At 36.9% G+C, this 22,349-nt stretch overlaps 1 protein-coding gene across 5 annotated transcripts in view; it reads right to left on the reverse strand.

Moving 5' to 3' along the window:
• Positions 1–2,961: 2,961 nt before the first annotated feature.
• The window catches only part of PHACTR2 (phosphatase and actin regulator 2), a 262,245-nt gene continuing 242,857 nt past the window's right edge, over positions 2,962–22,349 (reverse strand). For all 5 annotated transcript variants that reach the window (XM_033405880.2, XM_033405859.2, XM_033405876.2 and 2 more), the window contains 2 exons: positions 17,705–17,781; positions 2,962–9,738 (listed from right to left, as the gene is read on the reverse strand). In XM_033405880.2, the coding sequence (XP_033261771.1) occupies positions 9,723–9,738; positions 17,705–17,781 (93 nt within the window). In that variant the 3' untranslated portion in view covers positions 2,962–9,722. The remainder of the gene's footprint in view (positions 9,739–17,704; positions 17,782–22,349) is intronic.

Here is a 22,349-nt window from a genome sequence, read left to right on the forward strand (position 1 = left end):
TGGGGCAAGTGAGCTTCAGTTTTCTGACCTGAATGTAAAACAGGAATGATAATATTAACATTTACCTCATAGTATTGTTGTCGGTTTAAATGAGAACCTACACGTGAAATGCTTGGACCTGTGCCTGGCTTGTGATCAGCATTCAATGAAGGTGAGCAATCGTTCTCTTTCCAGCTTAGTGTAGTTACTCACTTAATGTCATTGTTGCCTTAGAATGGCCAGCTCCTGAAACTAGGGCCTTCACCATCTGGGATCTGTCAGCAAACACGTGCTTTGGCCTCACATCACGTTCACATCATGGCTCTCTGTTAGCTTGCATCTTGACCCAACCTGTCAGCTTCCTGGAATCCTAATCCTTTTGATTTCCCTTAATTTCTGGTACCTTTTGGGTCACTTATATTACATACATAGACTCTTTTACTTGCTTCTAGTCCCTAGCAATTTTATGTTCTTTAAAATTCTTTTTAACTGCACATCCTCTTGATATTGCTTGGCTTTCTGCTGTTCTTAAGAGTCACAAGTACATACACTTCATTGGTGAATACACTTTGGAAATATTGATCCCAATTAATTTTCCTTACTGTGCTTTCTAATTATAAAATGAATTTTGAGTATTCTTTGGTATGTTTCGGTTGTGTTCAAAGCACTCAGATGATGTGTAAATGAAATGATTTTACAATCTTGGAGATAGTCAGGTGATGAAATAGTTTATTAAAATTTCATTGTAGTAATTTCTTCATAGTCTTAATTTACATTGTCTATGGGGTATTTTTATCCTTTTCCACAGATTCTGTTATATGTGTTGAGGATTCTTAACTTCCTCTCTATAGCCCAGACCTTTTTCCTGACTTTCAGGTCATACACCCAACTGTATGTCTATCCGCATATAGCTGTAGTTGCTAACTTTTCATAATTAGATAAATACCGTAGGGAGGAGAGACCTGGCATTTTCAGTACTTGTTGACCTAAGGATGTGTTCCTGGATGAACTTTTAACCTTGGCTGGCCCAAGTCAGACAATCTGGAGTAGGGAGTACTCAACATAGGAAAGAATTTGCCCTTAATTGTTCTTGCAGGTATACTCAGCAGTTCAAATTTAAGCTATAAATCTTTTCCCACAGTCAGTTGAAGTTTGTTACCTCTTTAGCTCAGTCCCTGATTCCTGAGTCTTCGCCAACCTTTCTTAATTTTAATCTCTTTCTTAATCTTGCTACCACATTATTCTTCCTAAAAGACAACTCTCATATTATTCCTATTCAGAATTTTCCAATGAGTTCCCACTGCCTACTCAATACCTCCCAGGTGCTTTAATATAGCCCTCGATATCTTCTGTAGTTTCACCACAGACCACAGTTCCACATTACTTTCCTTTTTTTTTTTTTGCGGTACACGGGCCTCTCACCGTTGTGGCCTCTCCCATTGTGGAGCACAGGCTCCGGACGCGCAGGCTCAGCGGCCCTGGCTCACGGGCTCAGCCGCTCCGCGGCATGTGGGATCTTCTCAGACCAGGGCACGAACCCGTGTCCCCTGCATTGGCAGGCAGACTCTCAACCACTGCACCACCAGTGAAGCCCCTACTTTCCTTTTATTCCTCAAATTGAGTGAAACCAATTTTTCCCCAAATACAGTATATACTCTTCCAACATTACAACTTTGTTTACATCATTCCCTCCAACCAGAGGGAATGATGTAATTTGGTACCTAGAAATGGTACCACTTTTAGCAAAAGAGCAAGAAAACCTTTACACAAATGTTACATTCTTAACCTTTCTCTAGAGCTTTATGTGTTCTACTATTAGTGTCCACTTTTTACAGGACAGAGTTCAAAACTCACAAACCGAACAAGGACTTGGGTTGTCTGGACAGCAGTGCTGGTGGCAGCAACTCCACGCCATGTCTGAGTTGAGGTCCCACAAAGAGTTTTGTCAAATTTAATAAAGTTTAATAAATCCGATGCTATCAAAGCACTGTAGAAAATGAAAAAATTGTCCATTACTTACCTCCATTAGGTTTTAGAAAGTAATGTTTCCATGTAGAACCTGGTTGAATGTGAGAAAAAGTGGAAAGTAGTTGTTGAACTACTACACCTACCTTGGAGATGTACTGCTGATTTTTAAGGGCAAACTTGGGGCCAATTTTCAAGCCTATTCTACTTTTTGGTCCCAATCTTCTCTCTTACAGGTCTTCCCTCCAGGATAAAGGTACACAAAATTGCTTTTCAACTTTCCACTCATACTTTTGCCCTTGTCCTGGAGTTGAGGGAGGCTCATGTACAATTTGTAACCACTGCTGAAAAACATGAAAAGTATATTGCAATTCCTTTTCTGGTCAAAATATGTTCCCAAGCTCTCTCCTTGTTTGTAATACATTAAATAGTAGGCATAATGAGGAAGTCTGTTTATTTTCTATATTAGAAACTCTAAAGGGACTATCTTATTTTCACACATTATAATGTGAATGAAAACAGCAATAGCAAATCTCCTCAGATATAAAAAGACAGGAAGTTTTTAAAATAAACTGTAAATTGCTGTTTAAAGCAGTAATTCTTTAGACGGATATTTTAAATTAAAAGTACAAACCGGGCTTCCCTGGTGGCACAGTGGTTGAGAGTCCGCCTGCCGATGAAGGTGACGCGGGTTCGTGCCCCGGTCCGGGAAGATCCCACAAGCTGCCGAGCAGCTGGGCCTGTGAGCCATGGCTGCTGAGCCTGCGTGTCCGGAGCCTGTGCTCCTCAACGGGAGTGGCCACAACAGTGAGAGGCCCGCGTACCGCAAAAAAAAAAAAAAAAAAGTACAAACCACGAGGACTTAAATACAAAAAATTTTAAGTCAGGAAGAGTTGAAATTACAGGCAATTAGAAAAGCTGTCTTATTCTTGCTTTACAGGTGAGGACTCTGTGAGCTGTTAATTTAAAAATACCGAGCACTGTCTGAATACAATAGAAATTGGAACAAACTGAAGCTGGGAACTTCCCAATGATTTTATTGAGGTAACTTTTCCCAATTTTATACATATATGCATTTATATATACTTAAGAAAGCTAAACAATGTTCTAAGGCACTTGGAATTGTGCACAGCAAAGTATCCTACAATATTATACAACTACATAGAGCATAATTTTGCTTTTTAAATAACACAAACACCAATACGGAATAAAAAAGATAATACATAGTCTTTCAGGTTACAATAGTGGAATTACATATACATATGTGTGTATACTTGTAGATATTTATACCCACATACTATAATACAGTACAGGTTTAAGAACAACAACAAAAAAGAGAAACTGTCATGTAATCAGCACACAGTTCCAGTTATTTATAGTCACAGATACTATACCTGTGTAATATGTAGGGTTAGATCACTCACTGGAAATTAGAAATCATTCAGTCTGATAACGATCACAGCTTACCAATCTTATCACTTCCACCAAAGCTTGAAATAACGAAAGAATGCATATAGTTCTTTATATAAAAATCACTGTTACACAGAAAAAAGATGACTAGTTTGAGTTTTTAGTAGGTACTAAATCTGGTGAAATTGGTGCAGAATGTTTTGAACACATTGGCACATTTCTAAGCCACAGAAGAAATATTTTAAAAAATAAAAATAAAAATTAGTGCCTATATTTTTAGTGATGAAAGTGGTTTGACCCTAGATTCATTCAGGTTGTTTCTGAATGCGAGTTAGCATTGCCATGGCGATTTCTTGTGGAAGTTCTCTAAGCAATGTATACATAGTCAAACTATAACAAAACATCCAGTAAGGGAAAAGCCCCATAAATTGGCAAGTGGCACAAATATCATTGGCATTTTAACATACCACAAAATTGACCTGAGGGTGGAGTGGCATTCTGCCTCATTTACTCCCTTCAATTTATTCTTAAAAAAAAAAAAAAAAGTATTTCACAAGAATTCTTAAGCACCATCTAAAAATTCACAATATAATCACCTTTATTGACTGAGTCGCTCTGCTTCAGAAAAGATATTTAGAAATTTTAGTATTGAAAACAATTATAGTGGCTAACTTCATTCGATCTGTTAGCCACAATACATCCAAATAATTTCGAGACATATTTACCATTCAGTTTTGGAGATAAAAAGTTACGAAAGGAATAAGTATGTTTATGTACTGTTAGTATAGTATAATGTTTCACCTAGGTAAAACTCATTTTGTGTCTGATCATCGTCGAACTATGAACGATATGCAAGCAATCCACAGCTCACCCATGTTTCCTTCCTAATTTAGTATTCACAAATCTAAGAAAAGTTGAACTGCATGGCTATATTTATGCAGGGGGGAATTCAAGCATGTGCATGTGGATTAAATGCTTCTTTAATAGGATAAAGAGGCAATTGTTTGGGAACTCATGGGATGCAGCTTACCAGGTGAAATCTAATGGTGATTTTCATAGACCAAGAGTTTTGTTTATGTGGACTGTTAGCTGTCGTGTTTGTGGTTAAGCCATGCAGTGATCCTCATGACACTGACAAGGATTATGACCAACAGTGTAGTTCTGAGGTAAAATTGTGAGGCAAAAAACAAAAACAAAAAAAGTGTACTTCATGTGAAATCTCCCCTTTAAGTACATACAGGGACTAATCAAGCGACTATGCCTGTCGGAACTGCCTAGGCTACTCAATAACCTCCTCCCTGAAGAACTGGTAAACTAAAGCTGCATCAGAAGGCTAGAAACAAAAGGCTAGAAAGATGATGGGGGAGGAAACTACTCAGGGCCCAAAGAAATGCAAGGGAGTCAAGATGATGTTTTGAGATAGACACGTTTTCCTGTGTCCTCAAATTGCAGTAGACAGTGGCATTTAAGGGAGGAGGTACTGCCCTCCCAGGAGGGCATCTGAACATGGGGGAGCGCTTTTTACTTTTCGTATTTACAATGGCTGGGCATACAACTGGCATTTAGGCAGCAGGGGCCTGGGAGAGTAAACATCTTGCAATGTGTGGGACATTTCTGTACAAAAAGAATTGCCCAGCTCCAAATGCCAACAGTACCCCACTGAGAAACACTGATGGAGTGCTTTGCTCATATGCGCAGCTGTGCTAGCAATGTGAAAAGCTAAATGACATTTTTCTGTGCAGTAAATCCTAGCCTAGCTAAAAATGACCCTTGCCTATAGGGTTGGCTTTTGGTGGGAATAGCTGCTATAGGATTCTCTCTTTTTGCCAGAAATCTTACAGCGTGTACAATAGGATTTCTTAATTTGGGATAAACCTGTCTTTGAAAAAGCGTAAGTGGGCTATTTTTTCAGTTCTTTTCTAGAAATGTTAATGGTGGTTTGCATTTCCATAAAGAGCTTAAGCTTAATGATTACAAAAAGTAAGTGGAAAGTGAAAATGAGAATGGGTTGGGAGTATTCTACCCTTGTCCTACCACACTTTGATCACTGCCAAATTATAACAACGCCTCATGCTGCTCTTTGAAACTTGCGTGTCAACTATTTGGAGATGTGCTTTCTCTCAGAAAGATGGTCCTATTAATTTGATGATTACTTTTGCTGTTGCATTCCCGTCTAGGACGTATTTCAGCTCCAAAATTTCATTCTGCTTTGGCAAGTAAAACAATGTGACATATACTCAAATGCCCAATAGTGGAAGATCAGCCAGTTCAAGTGGCCAAGGGAAAACTTTGTAAATAAATTGCATCTTAGTGGTTCCTTAGTGCTCATAACATTCTCTAACAATGTGAAGAAATTATTGTCTCAAAGTATATACTTTCACTAGTAAGATTAGGCTTAATAATATGATTGGATCTAGGAATGTTTAAGCTACCATACCGATGAAATGACATAAATTGATGTATCTTGTACTAGCTTGATTCCATCTCACCTATTCTGAGAACGATTTCTCACTCTGTGTGAAATGTGCTGCTGGGACGAATTAAAGAAATAATATGACATTTTTGAAGAGCTTTCACTGTTTAAATGTGGAGATACTACTATGTGATAGACAAGGTTGCTTTTTTCTATTGTGAATACAGTATAATTTGTGAAAGTTGTGTCTGACTCTATTAAGTATAAATACAATGCCTGTTTTTGTGTTAAAATGTGGTACACATTAGGATATGCAATGTTAATGCAGATTTTTCTCTCTTTTAAGTGTAAGTTACTGTATTTTTTTTAAGTGCCAATGCAGCACTGAATTAACTGCAGGTTGTAAAACCTGAGTTATGGGTTTTAAGGACTTATCTCTCATTTTCAATATTCAATGATTATTCAAGGGTGTATTCAATTCCTCTACTTACTTAAAAAGATTTTCACTGACATTTTAGAACTTTCTACAAACAATATATTTACTAACATAAGAGAAAGATAAGTGATTACAATCATTATGCTAATAAAGGATATGAAAATGAAACCAGAAAGTCGTTTTTTCTGGGTAAATCAGATAGACGAGTGTGCTTTTTTCTCCATTTAAAACAGCTGTTCAAATACCCAAACTAGTTCTCTGAATATTATAGATTTCATCTAAATAATTTTAGGAATTATCATAAAGGTAAACTATATTGAACAAAAAGAAAATGCTAGACATTTCACACCATAGGAAATTATCAGGCAGGGCTGCCAAAAATTAACACTAATCACTGGAGAACTAGTTTTGTCAGCCTAATTGGTAATGACCATGAAGATGCTGATAAAGCTAATGGCATCTTCTTACTACCTTACTGTTACTGTTCTTTTTCTCCATTTTAAAAAAGATGGAAATGGTCACTTCGGTTTTTACAGTCTGTCTAGTTTTTTCCTGCCTGTGACCTTTCTGGAGATGGATTTGTTCTCTTCCTTAATCACATCTTAGGGACCCAGGAAAACCACTCACTTCTTCTACGTCAGCCTAATGTTGCACTTTAAATAGGAAAAACCCTGGTGTTGTATTACAACAACCCAATTCACATAAACATGTATTTTTATAGAACCGTAGCTTATCGGTTGGATTGCAGAAATGCTGGCATTAGGCGGATACATAATTCTATGGAGGGTGGTCCACATCTTTGTATCCTTTTAGGGCTGCCAGGCAAGATGGGCTGCTGAGATGGATATGCAGTGTTTCTGCCTTTTAAAATTAGCTACTGGGGATATGGGGATGTATGGATACGTATAGCTGATTCATTTTTGTTATACGGCAGAAACTAACACAACATGGTAAAGCAATTATAGTTCAAGAAAGACATTAAAAAAAAGTAAAATTATCTATTAAAATAGAGCTTCATTCTGCAAAATATAGCTTAGCTCATAATCCTTCCATTCTTTCCATAGCTTTTTATTTAAAGGGTCATTCTAATGAAATAATTTGTGGTTACAATTCTTAAAAATTAAACTAGTATTGGTTAATTTTTTTGACTTTTAAACTTTTCCCTAAACATGTCAATCATTAGAAGAAAAAGTATGGGTAGTTCATAAATCTGACATATCATACAAGGAAAACAATATATTGAGGGACCAGAGCTTCATTTTTGTACCGAGTGCATCTCAGTGTAGGGAATAAAAAAACTGTATCACATGTACTGCTAGTGGGAAAAAAATGGTTCCTTTTATCAACCAAATAGAGACTTTCTATGATATGTATCTTGAGTGATAAAACAGTGATAAATGTCTTATATTTACCATTTTTATAGGGGCCTTGTGATTAGAAATTAAAATGATGTTCTAAGATTATAAGTATAGAAAATTAAAATAACACTACATTCCTTGGTATTTTTCCCGACACTAAAATGACAATAAAACAATATCATAAGGAAAAACATGGCTTCAGCAAAAAACTGGAACCTAGTTAATATCTATGGCTGGATTTAAACACTATGAAATGGATAAAACTTCAGCCAGAGAAAGACACTTGGGCATGCAGAAAAAGTTTTTCAAAACAAAAATACGTCTTACTCTATCAAGGACATGACAATAGTGTAGAATTCTAGGTTTATTTTATTAACGCATAGAGCTGAGTACAGCAAGAGGTGTCAGCAACGCTGGCTACTTTTCTTAGTTATAAAACGGTCCTGGCTTTTTGTAATAGTCTAAGTGGGACTAAATTTTTTTTTATTTTTGAAGCAAAATCATCCAATTTTAAGTGGTTCTTTAAAATGTAAATGAATGGCAGGATCCAAATTTGTCCACCAGATTAAATGTTTGCCTTTTGGTTGAAATAGAAAATTAGAGTTTTCCATATAATGCACCAGAATCATTTCAGAAAATCCTAGTCCAAACTCTGAGAATAAAATAAAGTCTATTTAGGTCTTGTCTTGTTGTTATACATCTCATGTGTTTTTAATAAAAGGGGCACAAAACAATCACGAAAAAACAATGAAATGCAAGGTGGTATTTACATATGGTCATATGTACTTGGGAGCAGAAGCCATACTATGCCTGTGACTCCATGGAAAACAGTAAGATGACAATAGAGGACTTCTTAATGTAAACGATATTGACTGTAGGCTCATAGGGAAATCTTCCATAACTTTAATCTCACTGATTATTTTGCACTGAAAGTCAATGCTATATTTATGGATGCAATCTGCAGACTCTTAAAATATCAAATGAGGTTCTCCTCACTTACAACTTAGCAGAAATTTTCTGTTCTTTTAAGTCTTTGGGTGAGTATTTTTTTAATCCATGTGCTTTATTTTTTTAATAGCAGCAATCCAACTTAATGCAGCATGGAAAATAAGTAGTTCTTTTCATTCCTATTCAGAGCTAACTGCTGGCAGAAAACTTGCATTTCGCTTAAGTTTTAACTTTGGATTCAGACTTTTTAAAAAGGCGCCATGATTGTCGATATTATCTTCTTCAGATCAAGTACGATGGTTTCAACATTGGAGATAATCAAGCTAGGGAAAGACCAAAAGATTTATTTCTAAAGCCTGCTACAGATTTATAGGGTCGAATAATTGCGTCTGACTTTATTCCCAGTCCTATAATCCTCGTGGAAGGTTGGTACATTAGGTAAGGAGTATTAAAAAAAAAAATGTAAAGTATGTCTAGCTATGCTACTTAAAGCATGCAACAAAATTTGGGTAAGCATGCTTATTAAGAGTCAGTAAAAGCCTCTCTCGCATTTAAGAAAAAGGTACATGAAAACACTCAGACTTATTTCTGGCAACTGAATTCACTGGCACAACAAAAAAATAATGGTACGACACTGTACCAATATAATGATGAAACAAGAATATTCTTCTAGGGTCAGGTCTTTAGGAAATCCACCTTGGGTGATTAAACTCCCAAATCCCTTAATAAGTTCTCAACTACCAAAAGCCTACTTTGAAAATACCTTTATGCTTCCATTTCTTCTTTTCATTAACATAATGAAGTACTTCTCTTGCTTTCTGATTTTCAACCCCCCACCCCTCTCCAGTGCTCAGAAATTCCATTCCCCATTCTTCTTTAACTTGCACTCTTAAATGTGGCTTTCTGGCAACAGGGAACCAGCGATTGTCTTCTGCTCATCTTCTTTGATTAAAACTCCTGATGAAGAATAAGTGGTGTAACCATGGTATCCCCTTACCATCAATCCACATGCTGGACAGCAGAGTCGCTGCACCCTTCCCTTTGCTTGTTGGCCTATCCGGGCTGTATAGGTGGGGAGCACGTTCCACACGCTTCCTTCACCACAAGTTAAACGGAAACACACACATTCAAATCCCAGTGCAATATCAGGTTTTCAGGAAGCGAGGATTCCCCCAAAGATGATCAGTCTGTTTCCAAAGAGTCCCGCACTTTATTATGGACGATGAAACCTGAAATATGAAACAGAAACTCTGTGAGACAGTAGAGAAACACAACTCTGCATTCAGTGAAATGAATAAGTTACAGCAATGCTTATGATCAAAGGCAGCTCTAGCATCCCCAACTGAATTACTGTTCTAAGTTACTGTCAGAACAGAATACCATTATAAACGTCACGTGGGAAAGCAGAGACAGCCCCTCTACAAAAGATGCTGCTGGGGCTTCCCTGGTGGCGCGGTGGTTGAGAGTCCACCTGCCGATGCAGGGGACGTGGGTTCGTGCCCCAGTCCGGGAAGATCCCACATGCCGCGGAGCGGCTGGGCCCGTGAGCCATGGCCACTGAGCCTGCGTGTCCGGAGCCTGTGCTCCACAACGGGAGAGGCCACAACAGTGAGAGGCCCGCCTACTGCAAAAAAAAAAAAAAATCAGATTGGGCAACAAAGTAGCCAATGGACCAGGAGAGATTTAGAACCTTTTAAAGCGAAGCATTTTCCTGGAAAGTGTCCTGCTTTTAATTTCCAAAAATTAGCAGGACACTACAATTTGCTACTATTTGCCCATGGATCCATTAGAGAAAGAGTTCACAGACTGGATTTTGTTGGAAGGTCAGGCCATCATCAGCACAGCTTCTACGTTGGTGAAGAAAAGAAGATGACTAACCAATACTGTGACTGCAATAATATGCTGACAAAGCTGCAGGGGGTCAGAAGTGCTACCTCAGGACTTCCCTGGTGGTCCAGTGGGTAAGACTGCGCTCCCAATGCAGGAGGCCCAGGTTCGATCCCTGGTCAGGGAAGTAGATCCTGCTTGCCGCAACTGAGAAGCCCGCATGCCGCAACTAAGAAGTTGGCACGCTGTAACTAAATGATCCCACATGCCGCAGTGAAGATCCCGTGTGCCGCAACTAAGACAGTGCAGCCAAAATTAAAATAAATAAATAAATGTAACCTCTCTTCATATGCACTGCCCAGATCTGGTCAAAAAACCCGTATATTTTCTTGCACTATCCAATCAGAAAAGGACATTTATATCCTATTTAAATTAGGCATCTTATCTTCAAAATCAACTCTTAAATTTTATGGTTAGAGGTCCTAAAAATGCAAATTATTCTTAAGTTTGGTACTACTCAGTGGTTTGCGTTCATTTTAAGGTACATGAAGTTCAGCTTTACCTCGGGGGAAGTTTGCCTATCTAACAGAATGACAGTTTTGGCTTTAGGCTTCAAGTTGATGAAGCAATAAATAGGTTTACTGTGCTCTCAGGATACTTAAGCTTTTCGTCCACCCTTTCTTCAGAACTTTCCTGCAACTCAAATTTGAAGTTATCTATATTTTCTTCTTCTTGTTAAAACTGCAATAAATCTTTCTTATTTTCATACTGTTGAGAGGGAGTGAATAGGAGGAAAAAGCTAATTTTAAGTCATGGAATTCAGGTAAAGATAGTTATTTTCCATAACAGTTCCTCTACAAATTAATATATAAAAATGTCCTCACCTTCCTGTAAATTCATTCAGATAATATAAAATATAAAATTACTCAAAGTGTAAAATATTACTTTCCTATAATTTCCTAATTGATATATACAGAAATCCTGAATAATTCATTTTCCCTTTATTTAAAAGGGTTTAATGGTCACGGCACATACACTTATGTTAAACAAATGAGGAGACTCTCCTAAACCACTGTTCCTTCTTCAACCGGAGTCAGATGACATGCTGGATGGGATTTTGTTAGTCTGAATAGGCAACCATGCTTGCAACTCTGGTGGTCGAAGCAGCATTTTGCAATTCTTTTTAGTTTCTGTCCAGGTATTAAATAAATGGAGCACCCAAGAGAGAAATGAGTATGCAGAAGCAGCCTTCTCATTTCTCTGTAGAGGGGCCCTGAATTAATGTTTATTGAGGTCACAGGTGTAGTTCTTGCCATGTCACATTTTGATAAACCTATCTAGAAGCTCAAAGAGTGGTTTAATTTATCTGTAAATCCACATTGGATAGTAATAACTTAAGGTGGCACAGAATGAGAAAATTTCTTTAAATACACACACACACACACACACACACACACACACACACACACACACACACACACACACACACACCCCTCAACATAGCTACATTAGGAAATTTGAAAGGTAGAGAAAAGGAAAGAAAACACCTATAGGCTCTCTCTATAACAAATCATTAAGAGTTTTTTTTATAAGGTTTGGCATTATTTGCATTTATTTATTTCTTTATTTACACTGAAGTACCGTTGATTTATAATATTGTTGGAGTTTCAGGTATATAGCAAAGTGATTCAGTTATATATATATATATTTTCAGATTATTTGCCATTACAGGTTATTACAAGATATTGAATATAGTTCTGTATGTTATACAGTAAATCCTTGTTGCTTATGTATTTTATGTATAGTAGTTTGTATCTGTTAATCCCATACTCCTAATTTATCCCTCCCACCCTCCGTTTTCCCTTTGGTAACCATAAGTTTATTTCCTATGTCTGTGAGTCTGTTTCTGTTTTGTATATAGATTCAGGTGTATTATTTTTTAGATTCCATACCTAGGTGATATCGTATAATATGTGTCTTTCTCTGATTTACTTTGCTTAGTATGATATTCTGTAGGTCCATCCATGTTGCTACAAGTGGCAATATTTCATTCTTTTTTAAGCCTGAGTGTTTTAACGTTGTTTCTTATTTTTCTTCTATGCATCTGAATTTTAAAATAAAACAAACCACTGCCATATATATACATATACATATACACACACACACACACACACACACACACACACACACACCTTTAGTCAGTATCTGGATTTTTCCACTTAACATTATGCCAATAATCTCTTGAGGTCCGTTCTGACTCTAAGAGTTGTCAATTTAATGATCCTTTGCTTAATATAATAAGCAAACAATTTAAAAGCTAATAAAATTATATATATGAAAATGCTACTTTGCATACTCTAAAAATGTTCTTATTTACAAAATTCAAAGTCTGTTTTTAAAAGCAATATTCTCTCTTGATTATAAATCTGATACATGTTGACATTTAAAAAAATTTGGAAATCAGAAAATATCCAAAGGTTATAACTAACCATAGATCCTACCATTCAGCTGTAACCATTTTAAAGTTTAGTTTTTACGTAAATTTTTTTCAAACAATTTACATGTCTTTATAATTTAGAGAATTATTTTAAATTGTAGAAATCCCATTTACTATGAAAAGGGAAGTGGGTTTTCTTTGCCATGGTGATCTGTTTCCAGAATGCAATGGCCCCATTTAATAGTACAGTGCCCTTCAAACGGTCTTCTGGGTTTTGAACAGTAGGCTGGGTGGGCAGCTGCTGAGGGGGAGAAAAAAGCAGTATGTGTCTGGACAGGCAGCAAGTGTTCTAAAAAACAGAGGTTAAATCCTGGTACCTTGCAGGCCAAAGGATGAATTCTTATGGGGACCACTTATCCTCATGTTTCTCACATGACCCTGGAATGCATTCCAATTCCAAGAGCCATCTGGAGAAACTGGGGGAATTAGATGAAAGAGTGGATCGCTACAATCCCTCTTCAGGTCAAACATGCAGAGAACGTACTCCAGGATGGAGTTTTCAGAGGTGTCTTCTCGGTACAGGAACAGCAGTAATACCACAGTATTACTGCCAGCACACTTCATGAAAAGCCACCATGATGGACCCCTCATTTACAGAAAGAGGACTTCGGAAATAGATCCTTCATTTTTTTCTCTTAAATATTTTTTTCTTGACTAGGTAATAAATTCTTATGTTTCAAAAATTCAAAAGGTTCGTAAGGGTGAATAGTGAAGTCTCCCTCACCATGCCTGCCCCAGTCATCTGATTTCCCTCCCAGAGGCAACCAATGTTACCAGCTTTTTGTGACTCTCTACAGAGATACAGAAGCAAAGGAAGCTGTGTATAGGAATGCATCCTCGCAGTGTTGACTGATACATCACTGTGTGGGAGATCATCACTGGATGAAGAGGTGCCTGGGCAGAAGAAGCAGGGCTGTCTCAACCCTTTTATGAACCACTCTAAATCACAGGCAGTCAATAGGTTTTGATTTTGAAGGGAAGGCTTACTTGATATAAGGAGATAACATCTGGCACTAATGAGAAAGGCTAATAAGTGAGCTGCTCTCTATCTGGGTTGCATTTAAATGGCCAGGTCATGATCCATGGCATGTTTATTCCTTCCAAGGGTGGCTGAGACTAAAGGCACCACCATCTCCTACATGAGCAATTTTCTAAATGTAAAACATTATCATATGTTTGTATTATTTTGATAAGACTAAGCAGTATTTACCAAACCTTTCACCTTTTAAAAGAAATACTGAAAACAACTTAAAAAATCATAAGTATTATTTTTATGTCTCAGAGCCTAAATATTTCTCTACTGGAATACAATTCTAATGATGTAATATACATTGATGGAAAAATCACAGGAGACATTTGCTTTACTGCCAAGTTTTAAAGAATACTTAAGCAAGGAATATTTGTCTTAGTGATATGAATATTTAATTTTTCCTTATCCAGAAATTTAATTTTCTAAAAAATTGAACTATAATTGACTTATAATATTATATTTGTTTCAGAAATACAACATAGTGATTCAGTATTTTTATACATTATGAAGTGATGTCTGTTACCATCTGTCACCATACAAAGTTATTACAATATTACTGACTATATTCCCCATGCTGTATATTACACTCTCATGGCTTATTTATTTTATAACTGGAAGTTTGTACCTCTTAATCCCCTTCACCTAATTCACCCCTTCCTCCACCAGTGTCTTTAAAAGACATTTTTAAGAGTGTTAGCCAATACATTTTTGGGCAAACTTTTAAAGCTTACCTTTGTATCAGCTGTTAAAAAAAAAAAACAAACCTATGATTTTCTCTTGAAATGCAGTCATCCCTGTTTGCATCTATTAATATTTGCTTAAACAATGAAGATAACAATTGACTGTTTTACGGCACACACAAACACTCCAAATTTCTATAGATGAATAAATACAGAAAAACAGCCAATAGAATTTTAAAGGTGAAAAAGACTCCATCAGATTTAAAAATATACTACAAATCTATTCTAATTAAACTGTGTGACACAGTGCCAGGACAGACAACAGCTCATTAGAACCCAATACAGAATCTGGAAATTGATCCTTAATGGTCTTCTTTTAATAAAGAAGAATTTCACATAAAGGGGGAAACAAATGGCATAGGGACAATTGATTATTGATTTAGAACAAAGAAAGTCAACAACAACAACAAAAATAGAACACAGTAAAGTTAGTTTACTCCTTTGAATCATACATACAAATAAATGCCCGATGAATGAAAGATTTAAGTATTAAAAAAAAGCACATATAAAAATCAAAGATGAGTTTTATAATCTTGGCCATCCTCCATAAGACACAAAATAATGAACTAAAACATAACAATATACACAAATTTGAATATGCAAAAATTTAAACAAAAGACCATAAAAAGAGTTAAAACATTAACTACAGATTGGGGGAAAGTATTGTGACACATGTAACAAAGGGCTGATAGCCACAATATTTAAGGAAGTTGTACTAATCCATATGAAAAATACAAACAACTCCAAAGAGAACTGGTCAAAGCACATCAAATTAGAAAAAAATCAATAAAAATATGTAAAAATGCATAACCTTACAGAAATCAGTGAACTAGGATATTATTGTTCATTCTTTAGAACCCCCACCACCCCAAAATACTGATGAAGGAGAGTAGACCAGTCATGTTCGTAAACTGGAGGTCACAATGAAAACTGTGTCCTTTGGAAAGACAAGAGAATAGTAATCTCTCAAAATGTTAAAAAATATGTATTTAGTGGATATAGCAAATACTCGTATACTACAGAAATATTGGCATGTATGCAAAAGAGTGTATTTACAAAGAAAGTCAAGGTAGCATTGTTTAAATAATGGAAAAATGCAATTTTCATAAACATCCATCAATAGAATAACTGTTCAACAACTTACAGCATACTGTATAATCTATGAAATGCCATAGAGTCATTCAAATGAATGAAATATATGCTAACATGGACAGATTTTCTAGATGCTGTCTTTGTGTATAACTGAGAGGGGTACAGAAATGCATATAAGTACGTACACATATATCACATATATATACATGTTTGTGAATGTACAGAAAACTCTCTACAAAGATCTACACCAAACTTTTACCAGTGGTTCCTGTGAGAATGGGGATGAATTTGGGGAAGGAGTGAAGGAAGGTTTCATTTTTCCTTGATAGATTTTTGTGATGTTTGAATGCTTAATTAGAATATATTATTTGTGTACATAAGAATATATAGATAAAAAAGAAATGAACTTCATTTCTCCCTACATCCTACTGTTTTTACTTGGTCACAGTGTACAACAGAAGAAGAAGGACCTATGTGAGTACAAATGTTTAATCTTCATAAAATGAGAACTTTCGTATAAGTGCATTTAAAAATTTTGATTATTTCTATGGTAATTTATTCTTCATACAATGCTATCAAATGAAAATGAGTTAATCAGTTACTACAATTCCTAGGAAAACTATACAGATGTAAAACTATCCTAAATGTCAAAAACTGGGTTGCGTGCAGTCACTACATCTCAGGACTCTCAGGGTGAGGACTCAGCGACACAAACACATGGCATCTCCCCAGTTTCCTGGAGGTCCCACCCAGCTCAATGTCACCATAAATATCCAGCTGCCTTATGATGATCAACTTAACTGGAGAAGTGTGACCACAGTGTCAGATATTAGCATGAACTCTTCCTGACCCCAGAAGTGGAAGGGAGAAAAGGAGAGGACAAATAGGTCTGCTTGATATGGGAAGGTGATGGGTCCAAGAGTAGATTATCATAGGATAAAGCACTCAAATAGAGAAAAAGTCTATATATTCAGGACATCTAAAAGCCCTACATGCATTTACAAATAAATATGATACAGGAGAAAACAAAACAAATAAGGAAGAACTATCCCTAGGAGAAAGGGGAATTTCTTCTACATGCCAGACATTATTATAGGACCAATAGCTATGGAGCAAGCAGGCCCCCATAAGCCTCAGGGAAGGGATTTACTATTTAATTATGAAGATACATCACTGCTGCCCTTATCATGGGACACGCTCCCCAGCAGGGAACACCACCACCAACAGGAACCACTGCAGATGCTGTCATACCACGATGTATGGCTGCCCTACAGAGGCTGTTTCTAGTCTTGGGATCAGTATCTGCTTTCCAGAAAGACCTACCATGGTATTCTTCACGTAATCATCTGTCCTCGTATGTTTTTTAGCAATTCAAGTTTCAAAGATTTGATTCGCATGCAAATTCTTTGAAAAATCTTATATAATACCTGTTACATGTAGCAAAGCACGTAAACCCACGAGACAAATAAACAGAACACCTGTGAAGTAGGGGGATCAGACTACATGATCATTCGGGTCCCTTCTGGTTTTAGCAGCTTGTGAAACTGAAGTGTGTTGGGAGGAAAAATAGTAGGAGTATAGTGATCTTCTGTGGCAGCAGTAAACATCGAATTCCTTTCTAAGCTACGTCTTCTAAAAATTGAGTTTCTACCCTCTCTAAGTTACGTGCGTTCAAAGCAGACACATATGTGCCCAAACTGGCTCTCACCAGCATCTGTTCTGGGTATAAAACTTCAACTGAGTCTCTTCAAGAGCAGAATAAATGACGCTGATGCTTGTTTTCGGGGCCAGAAAATAAAACTAAGAAAGAAATGAAAACATAGCCCTTTGGAATGATTCAGACTTCTTTGAAAGAAAAAAAAAGACCTAATTTTAGAAATGTTCACTAGATAGTGGGTGTTGTGTTAAACTATATTTTTAAAAAATTTTTAATTGTGATGAAATACATGTAACATAAGTTTACCATCTTACTCATTTTTAATTTGCTCAACTGCATTTTGTTTACCTACCTGGTAAACTGTCGACTCTCTTCATGAACTTCCATTTCTGTACTTTTAAATTCATTTAGTTCTTTCCTTATTGCCGCCTAAATAGGAAAAATACATAAACTGAATTGTTATTTAGATCACATATTTCCTCAGTATACATAGCATCAATGAAGCAGACATTCGTTGATGAAATGTCTTGGAGAAAGGCATTTCTAATTTCTACTAGGTAAAGGTATGACAAATGAAATGTCAATACTACAGCCAAACAAAAACCAGGACAGATTTCCTTCAGGTGACATTGGCAAGGCAGAGATGAAGGAGGCCTTTGCCAAACTCACCCTGGGGCCTGATCTATGAGTCACCCACATGCCCCATCCTCGATGACCACAAGGATAGCACAGGTCATGAGATTTTTTGAGAAACAATATCATTTTCCGATGAAAGTTCTGCATGTCACACCACCCACAGCAACATGGCTTTGACGAGCTACCACAGAGCTACAGAGAAGGCAACTGCTGTTTATTCTTTTATATTGAAAGTTTAGACAATTAGAATTAAAAATTTCAGCACAACACTTCAAGCCACTCAAAGAAAATATCAAGTAGAATCCTATTACTATTACTATTTACTGAACACATAATCCATGTCATGTACATGATGGGGTTGGAAGAGATGCTATGTCCTTTCAGGTTGAAAAGCTGAGATACTCATCAAAATGTTAACATTAGTTATGTATTAACAATACTGGCTGGATCATGGATGGTTTTTCGGTTTCAACTATGTGCTTATCTTTATTTCCTAATTTTTCTAGGAAGAAGTTTTTCCTCATGTAAATGAAAAAATACTAATAAAAGCATCCCCATAACCTCTGAGAAATGGACTCTTCAGCTGAAACAGAATGACATTACAAACCACAGAGAATGGCTTTACAGAGAGATAAGAAAATCTACTTTGTGGTTGGAAAATGATGTATTTTAGAAAAGGGAAAAGATAGAAGAAAGCCTTGAGGCCTCTCTCTGGCTTTCTCCCATCACTAGCTATCACTCTGCAATATACAAGCTTTTCCCCAATGCTGCTTTCAATGTTATGTTTAAATCCTATAGTCGTAGATTGTTTGTCTCTCCAAATATATTCCTCAGCCCCTGTAGTTTCTATGAGGAACCTGAGGCTGGGGACTGTGGCAGTGGTTCCTGCTAATGGTTTTTTGGAAGAGGATGAATCAAGTAGAGAAATATTTCTGGGCCCACAAGTTCCCTGTGATAAGACAATATATCTTGTTTCACAAGTGAGATCAACAGTGAGGATACTTTGTTTCACTCACTGTAAAAACTGATACCCAGAACCAGTATCTGGCTGATACCCAGCTAAAATAGCAAAAACTCTCTATATTCATCACCAATTAATATCTATCAAAAAGTCTTCCTTAATCAACCCAAGTGTCCACTGACAGATGAATGGATAAAGAAGATGTGGTGCATATATACAATGGAATATTACCCAGCCATGAAAAAGAATGAAATCTTGCCATTTGCAACAACATGGATGGACCTAGAGGGTATTATGTTAAATAAACTAAGTCAGACAGAGAAAGACAAATACCATATGATTTCATTTATATGTGGAATCTAAAAAACAAAACAAATGAACAAACGTAACAAAACAGAAACAGACTTACAGATACAGAGAACAAACTGGTGGTCGCCGGGGTGGGAGGGGTGTAGCAGAGGGATGAGTAAAATAGGTGAGAGAGATTAAGAGGTATAAACTTCTAGTTACAAAATAAATAAGTCATAGAATGTAATGTATAGCACAGGGGATACAGTCAGTAATACTGTAGTGACTTCGTATGGTGCTAGACAGGCCTTCTTACTTCAAGTCCCACGCTCTTTCCAATAAAATGAGCTTCAGGGCCTACGTCATCCAGATAATTGTCTCAGATCTCCATGTTGTGTGTGCTAGCTTGTAATTAGAAATGATGAGTCAGTTATAGGCAATGAATGTGATGTGAAATTACAGGGGCTGGTTGTTTGAATATATATATCAGGAAGATGTGACTATAGGCAGCTAAAGAAATGCAATACTCATTTTAAAAATTCACTGAAGACCACAGTTTTATTCCAAGAGTTATTTCCTCTTACTATTTATTTATTTCTATATTTATTTATTTGGCCGCACCGTGCAGCATGAGGGAACTTAGTTCCCTGACCAGGCATCGAACCTGCGCCCCCTGCAGTTGGAAGTGTGGAGTCTTAACCACTGGACCGCCAGGGAAGTCCCCTTCTTACTATTTAAAGAGGTTTCCTGAGAGAGTTTGGAGAGGAAAAAAGTAATTAAATACCCTTATGTTAGGGAAATACATGTACAATAATCTTAACTCTCTTCTATACAAACGAGACCAGAGTTTAAGTCTAATAACTCTTCACATAAGTGTAAATGGGACTGATATTTTTTTGAAAGATAATGGGATAGAAAGAGGTAGGCTGATGTAGTGGGATTGAAATCTGAATGGTGCTGAGTTGGTCAACAGTGGGGAGTCATTCGGCCAAGACTAGGTATTTCTGAGACTGAAACAAAACAAGTCCACAAGAGACAGTACTGGCACCAAATATGTAGTGTTGTTTGGTAGCATGAGAATTATAGAAAGGAAAATGGAAACAAAAATGACTGGAACTAAGTTTAAGATTGACTCGTGATGACTGGTGATGGAAGGTCTGCTTATCACTCCCAGTCAGCTCAGGGGTCAGCCTGGCCAGAAGCAAGAGGTGATTTGTTGAATATATGGACTTGCTGCCTTCGCAAATAACCTGAGCTATGAGGATTAACTTGAACTCCCATCGTTTCGATGTCTTTGCTTATTTCTTTGATAAAAATCTGATGTTTAACATGGAGGGAATTTCTTGACTACTCATCAAGCTCAACGCCATGGTTAGGTAAGTGTACTCTCTGCTGCCTGGGCAACCATGAATAAGCCAAAGAACATCTCTGTATGGAATTAAAATCTCAGTCTTCCCTAGGACCTATTTAGACAGTGCATTCCTGGGAGGGTGGTACGTTCTATTCATCTTTATGTCCCCAGTATCTAAGACAATATTTAATATATTAAAAGGGTTTTAATAAATGACTACTGAGTAACTTGGACAAACCCATGTATCATCTGAAAAATTCCGGATTCTCTTTCATTGGATAAATTTAGACTAGACTGTAAACTGAGGCTTCAATGAGTAATGAAAATGTCACCAGTGGGGAACAAAGCTTAGATTATCAAGCCTGACCATGAAAGTAATACTGGTAAGAGCTATCATTTATTGATGAGCTGGAACTCTATAGATAATCTACTAAATTCTCAGGATAGATATAATTAGCTCTATTTTACTAGTGAGGAAACCCACTAGTTAAATGACTTGGTCAAGGTCAAACATCTACCAAGTGGCCAATTAGGAATCAAACCCAGAAGCGCCCTGCTCCATAGCCTGCCCTCTCCTCTCTACATGGAGCTTCCATGGTTTACCCCAGGGAGATGGCAACTGCTGTGGGCGCTTTGGTCTTCAAGCCAAGTTGATGGCCTTCTCTGGCTCTACTTGTCACCTTAGGGCTCATCTACTCCAGCACAGATATCTATATAGGCCATATATATTTATAGAGGCCACAGATATCTTACTATATGTGTATCTGTTTCTAGTGTTCTACCCAAGCACAGATATTCTAAAATTAAAAATTTTATGTTAAAGGTAATTTAAGCTCAGTCAAGTTCACAATTAATAATGCATTTTCCCCACTACTTCTCTTTCCCATTTTGGGCAGTTTAACAAGACTACCAGGTCTATGAGATTCCCCAGAATACCCAGCACAGTGTTTTCATAGAATGGGCATTAATTGGTTATTGACTAATTGGCTACTGACCCCTTTACTTTATATTTGAAGTTCAAAAAAATTTTTAAATGCAAAGTGGTATCTTAGTGGGGCTAAGAAAATAGTACTAAGAAAAGAGAGAGAAGGATGGCTCCTTTAGGCTGGCAGGAAGTTCAGTGTTTATTTTGAGAGCAGAGGTAGAAATATTTACTTTCAATAGTTTTTTTTTCTTTAAATGGGATATATAGTTCAAAAGTTAAAAAGTAAAATTCTTTTTTAATATAAAGGTAAATTATAGGCTTTTATATTGATTAACTTACTGAAAAAATATATCATTATAAATCTTATCGTCATATATTATGAATATTTTAAAGTAAAAAACAACAGAAATCCAGAAATGCTTGTTATGATAATAATGATTAGCATGGGTTTTCATTCTAAAATAAAATATATACTAAGACCATTGATAGTTTTAGTATCTCTGGGCAATAACATTACATTATACAAATCTTTTAACATCTAGAGAAAACACATTATTTTTTTCAGTGTTAGGTTGAAAACAGTATTTTTAGAAATTCTTAAAAATACCACGCATTGGGCTTCCCTGGTGGCGCAGTGGTTGAGAGTCCGCCTGCCGATGCAGGGGACACGGGTTCGTGCCCCAGTCCGGGAAGATCCCACATGCCACAGAGCGGCTGGGCCCGTGAGCCATGGCCACTGAGCCTGCGCGTCCGGACCCTGTGCTCCGCAACGGGAGAGGCCACAACAGTGAGAGGCCCGCGTACCGCAAAAAAAATAAAAATACCATGCATTGATG

The sequence above is a fragment of the Orcinus orca genome, chromosome 12 (genome assembly GCF_937001465.1).
Source record: "Orcinus orca chromosome 12, mOrcOrc1.1, whole genome shotgun sequence".
NCBI classification, from domain to species: Eukaryota; Metazoa; Chordata; class Mammalia; order Artiodactyla; family Delphinidae; genus Orcinus; species Orcinus orca.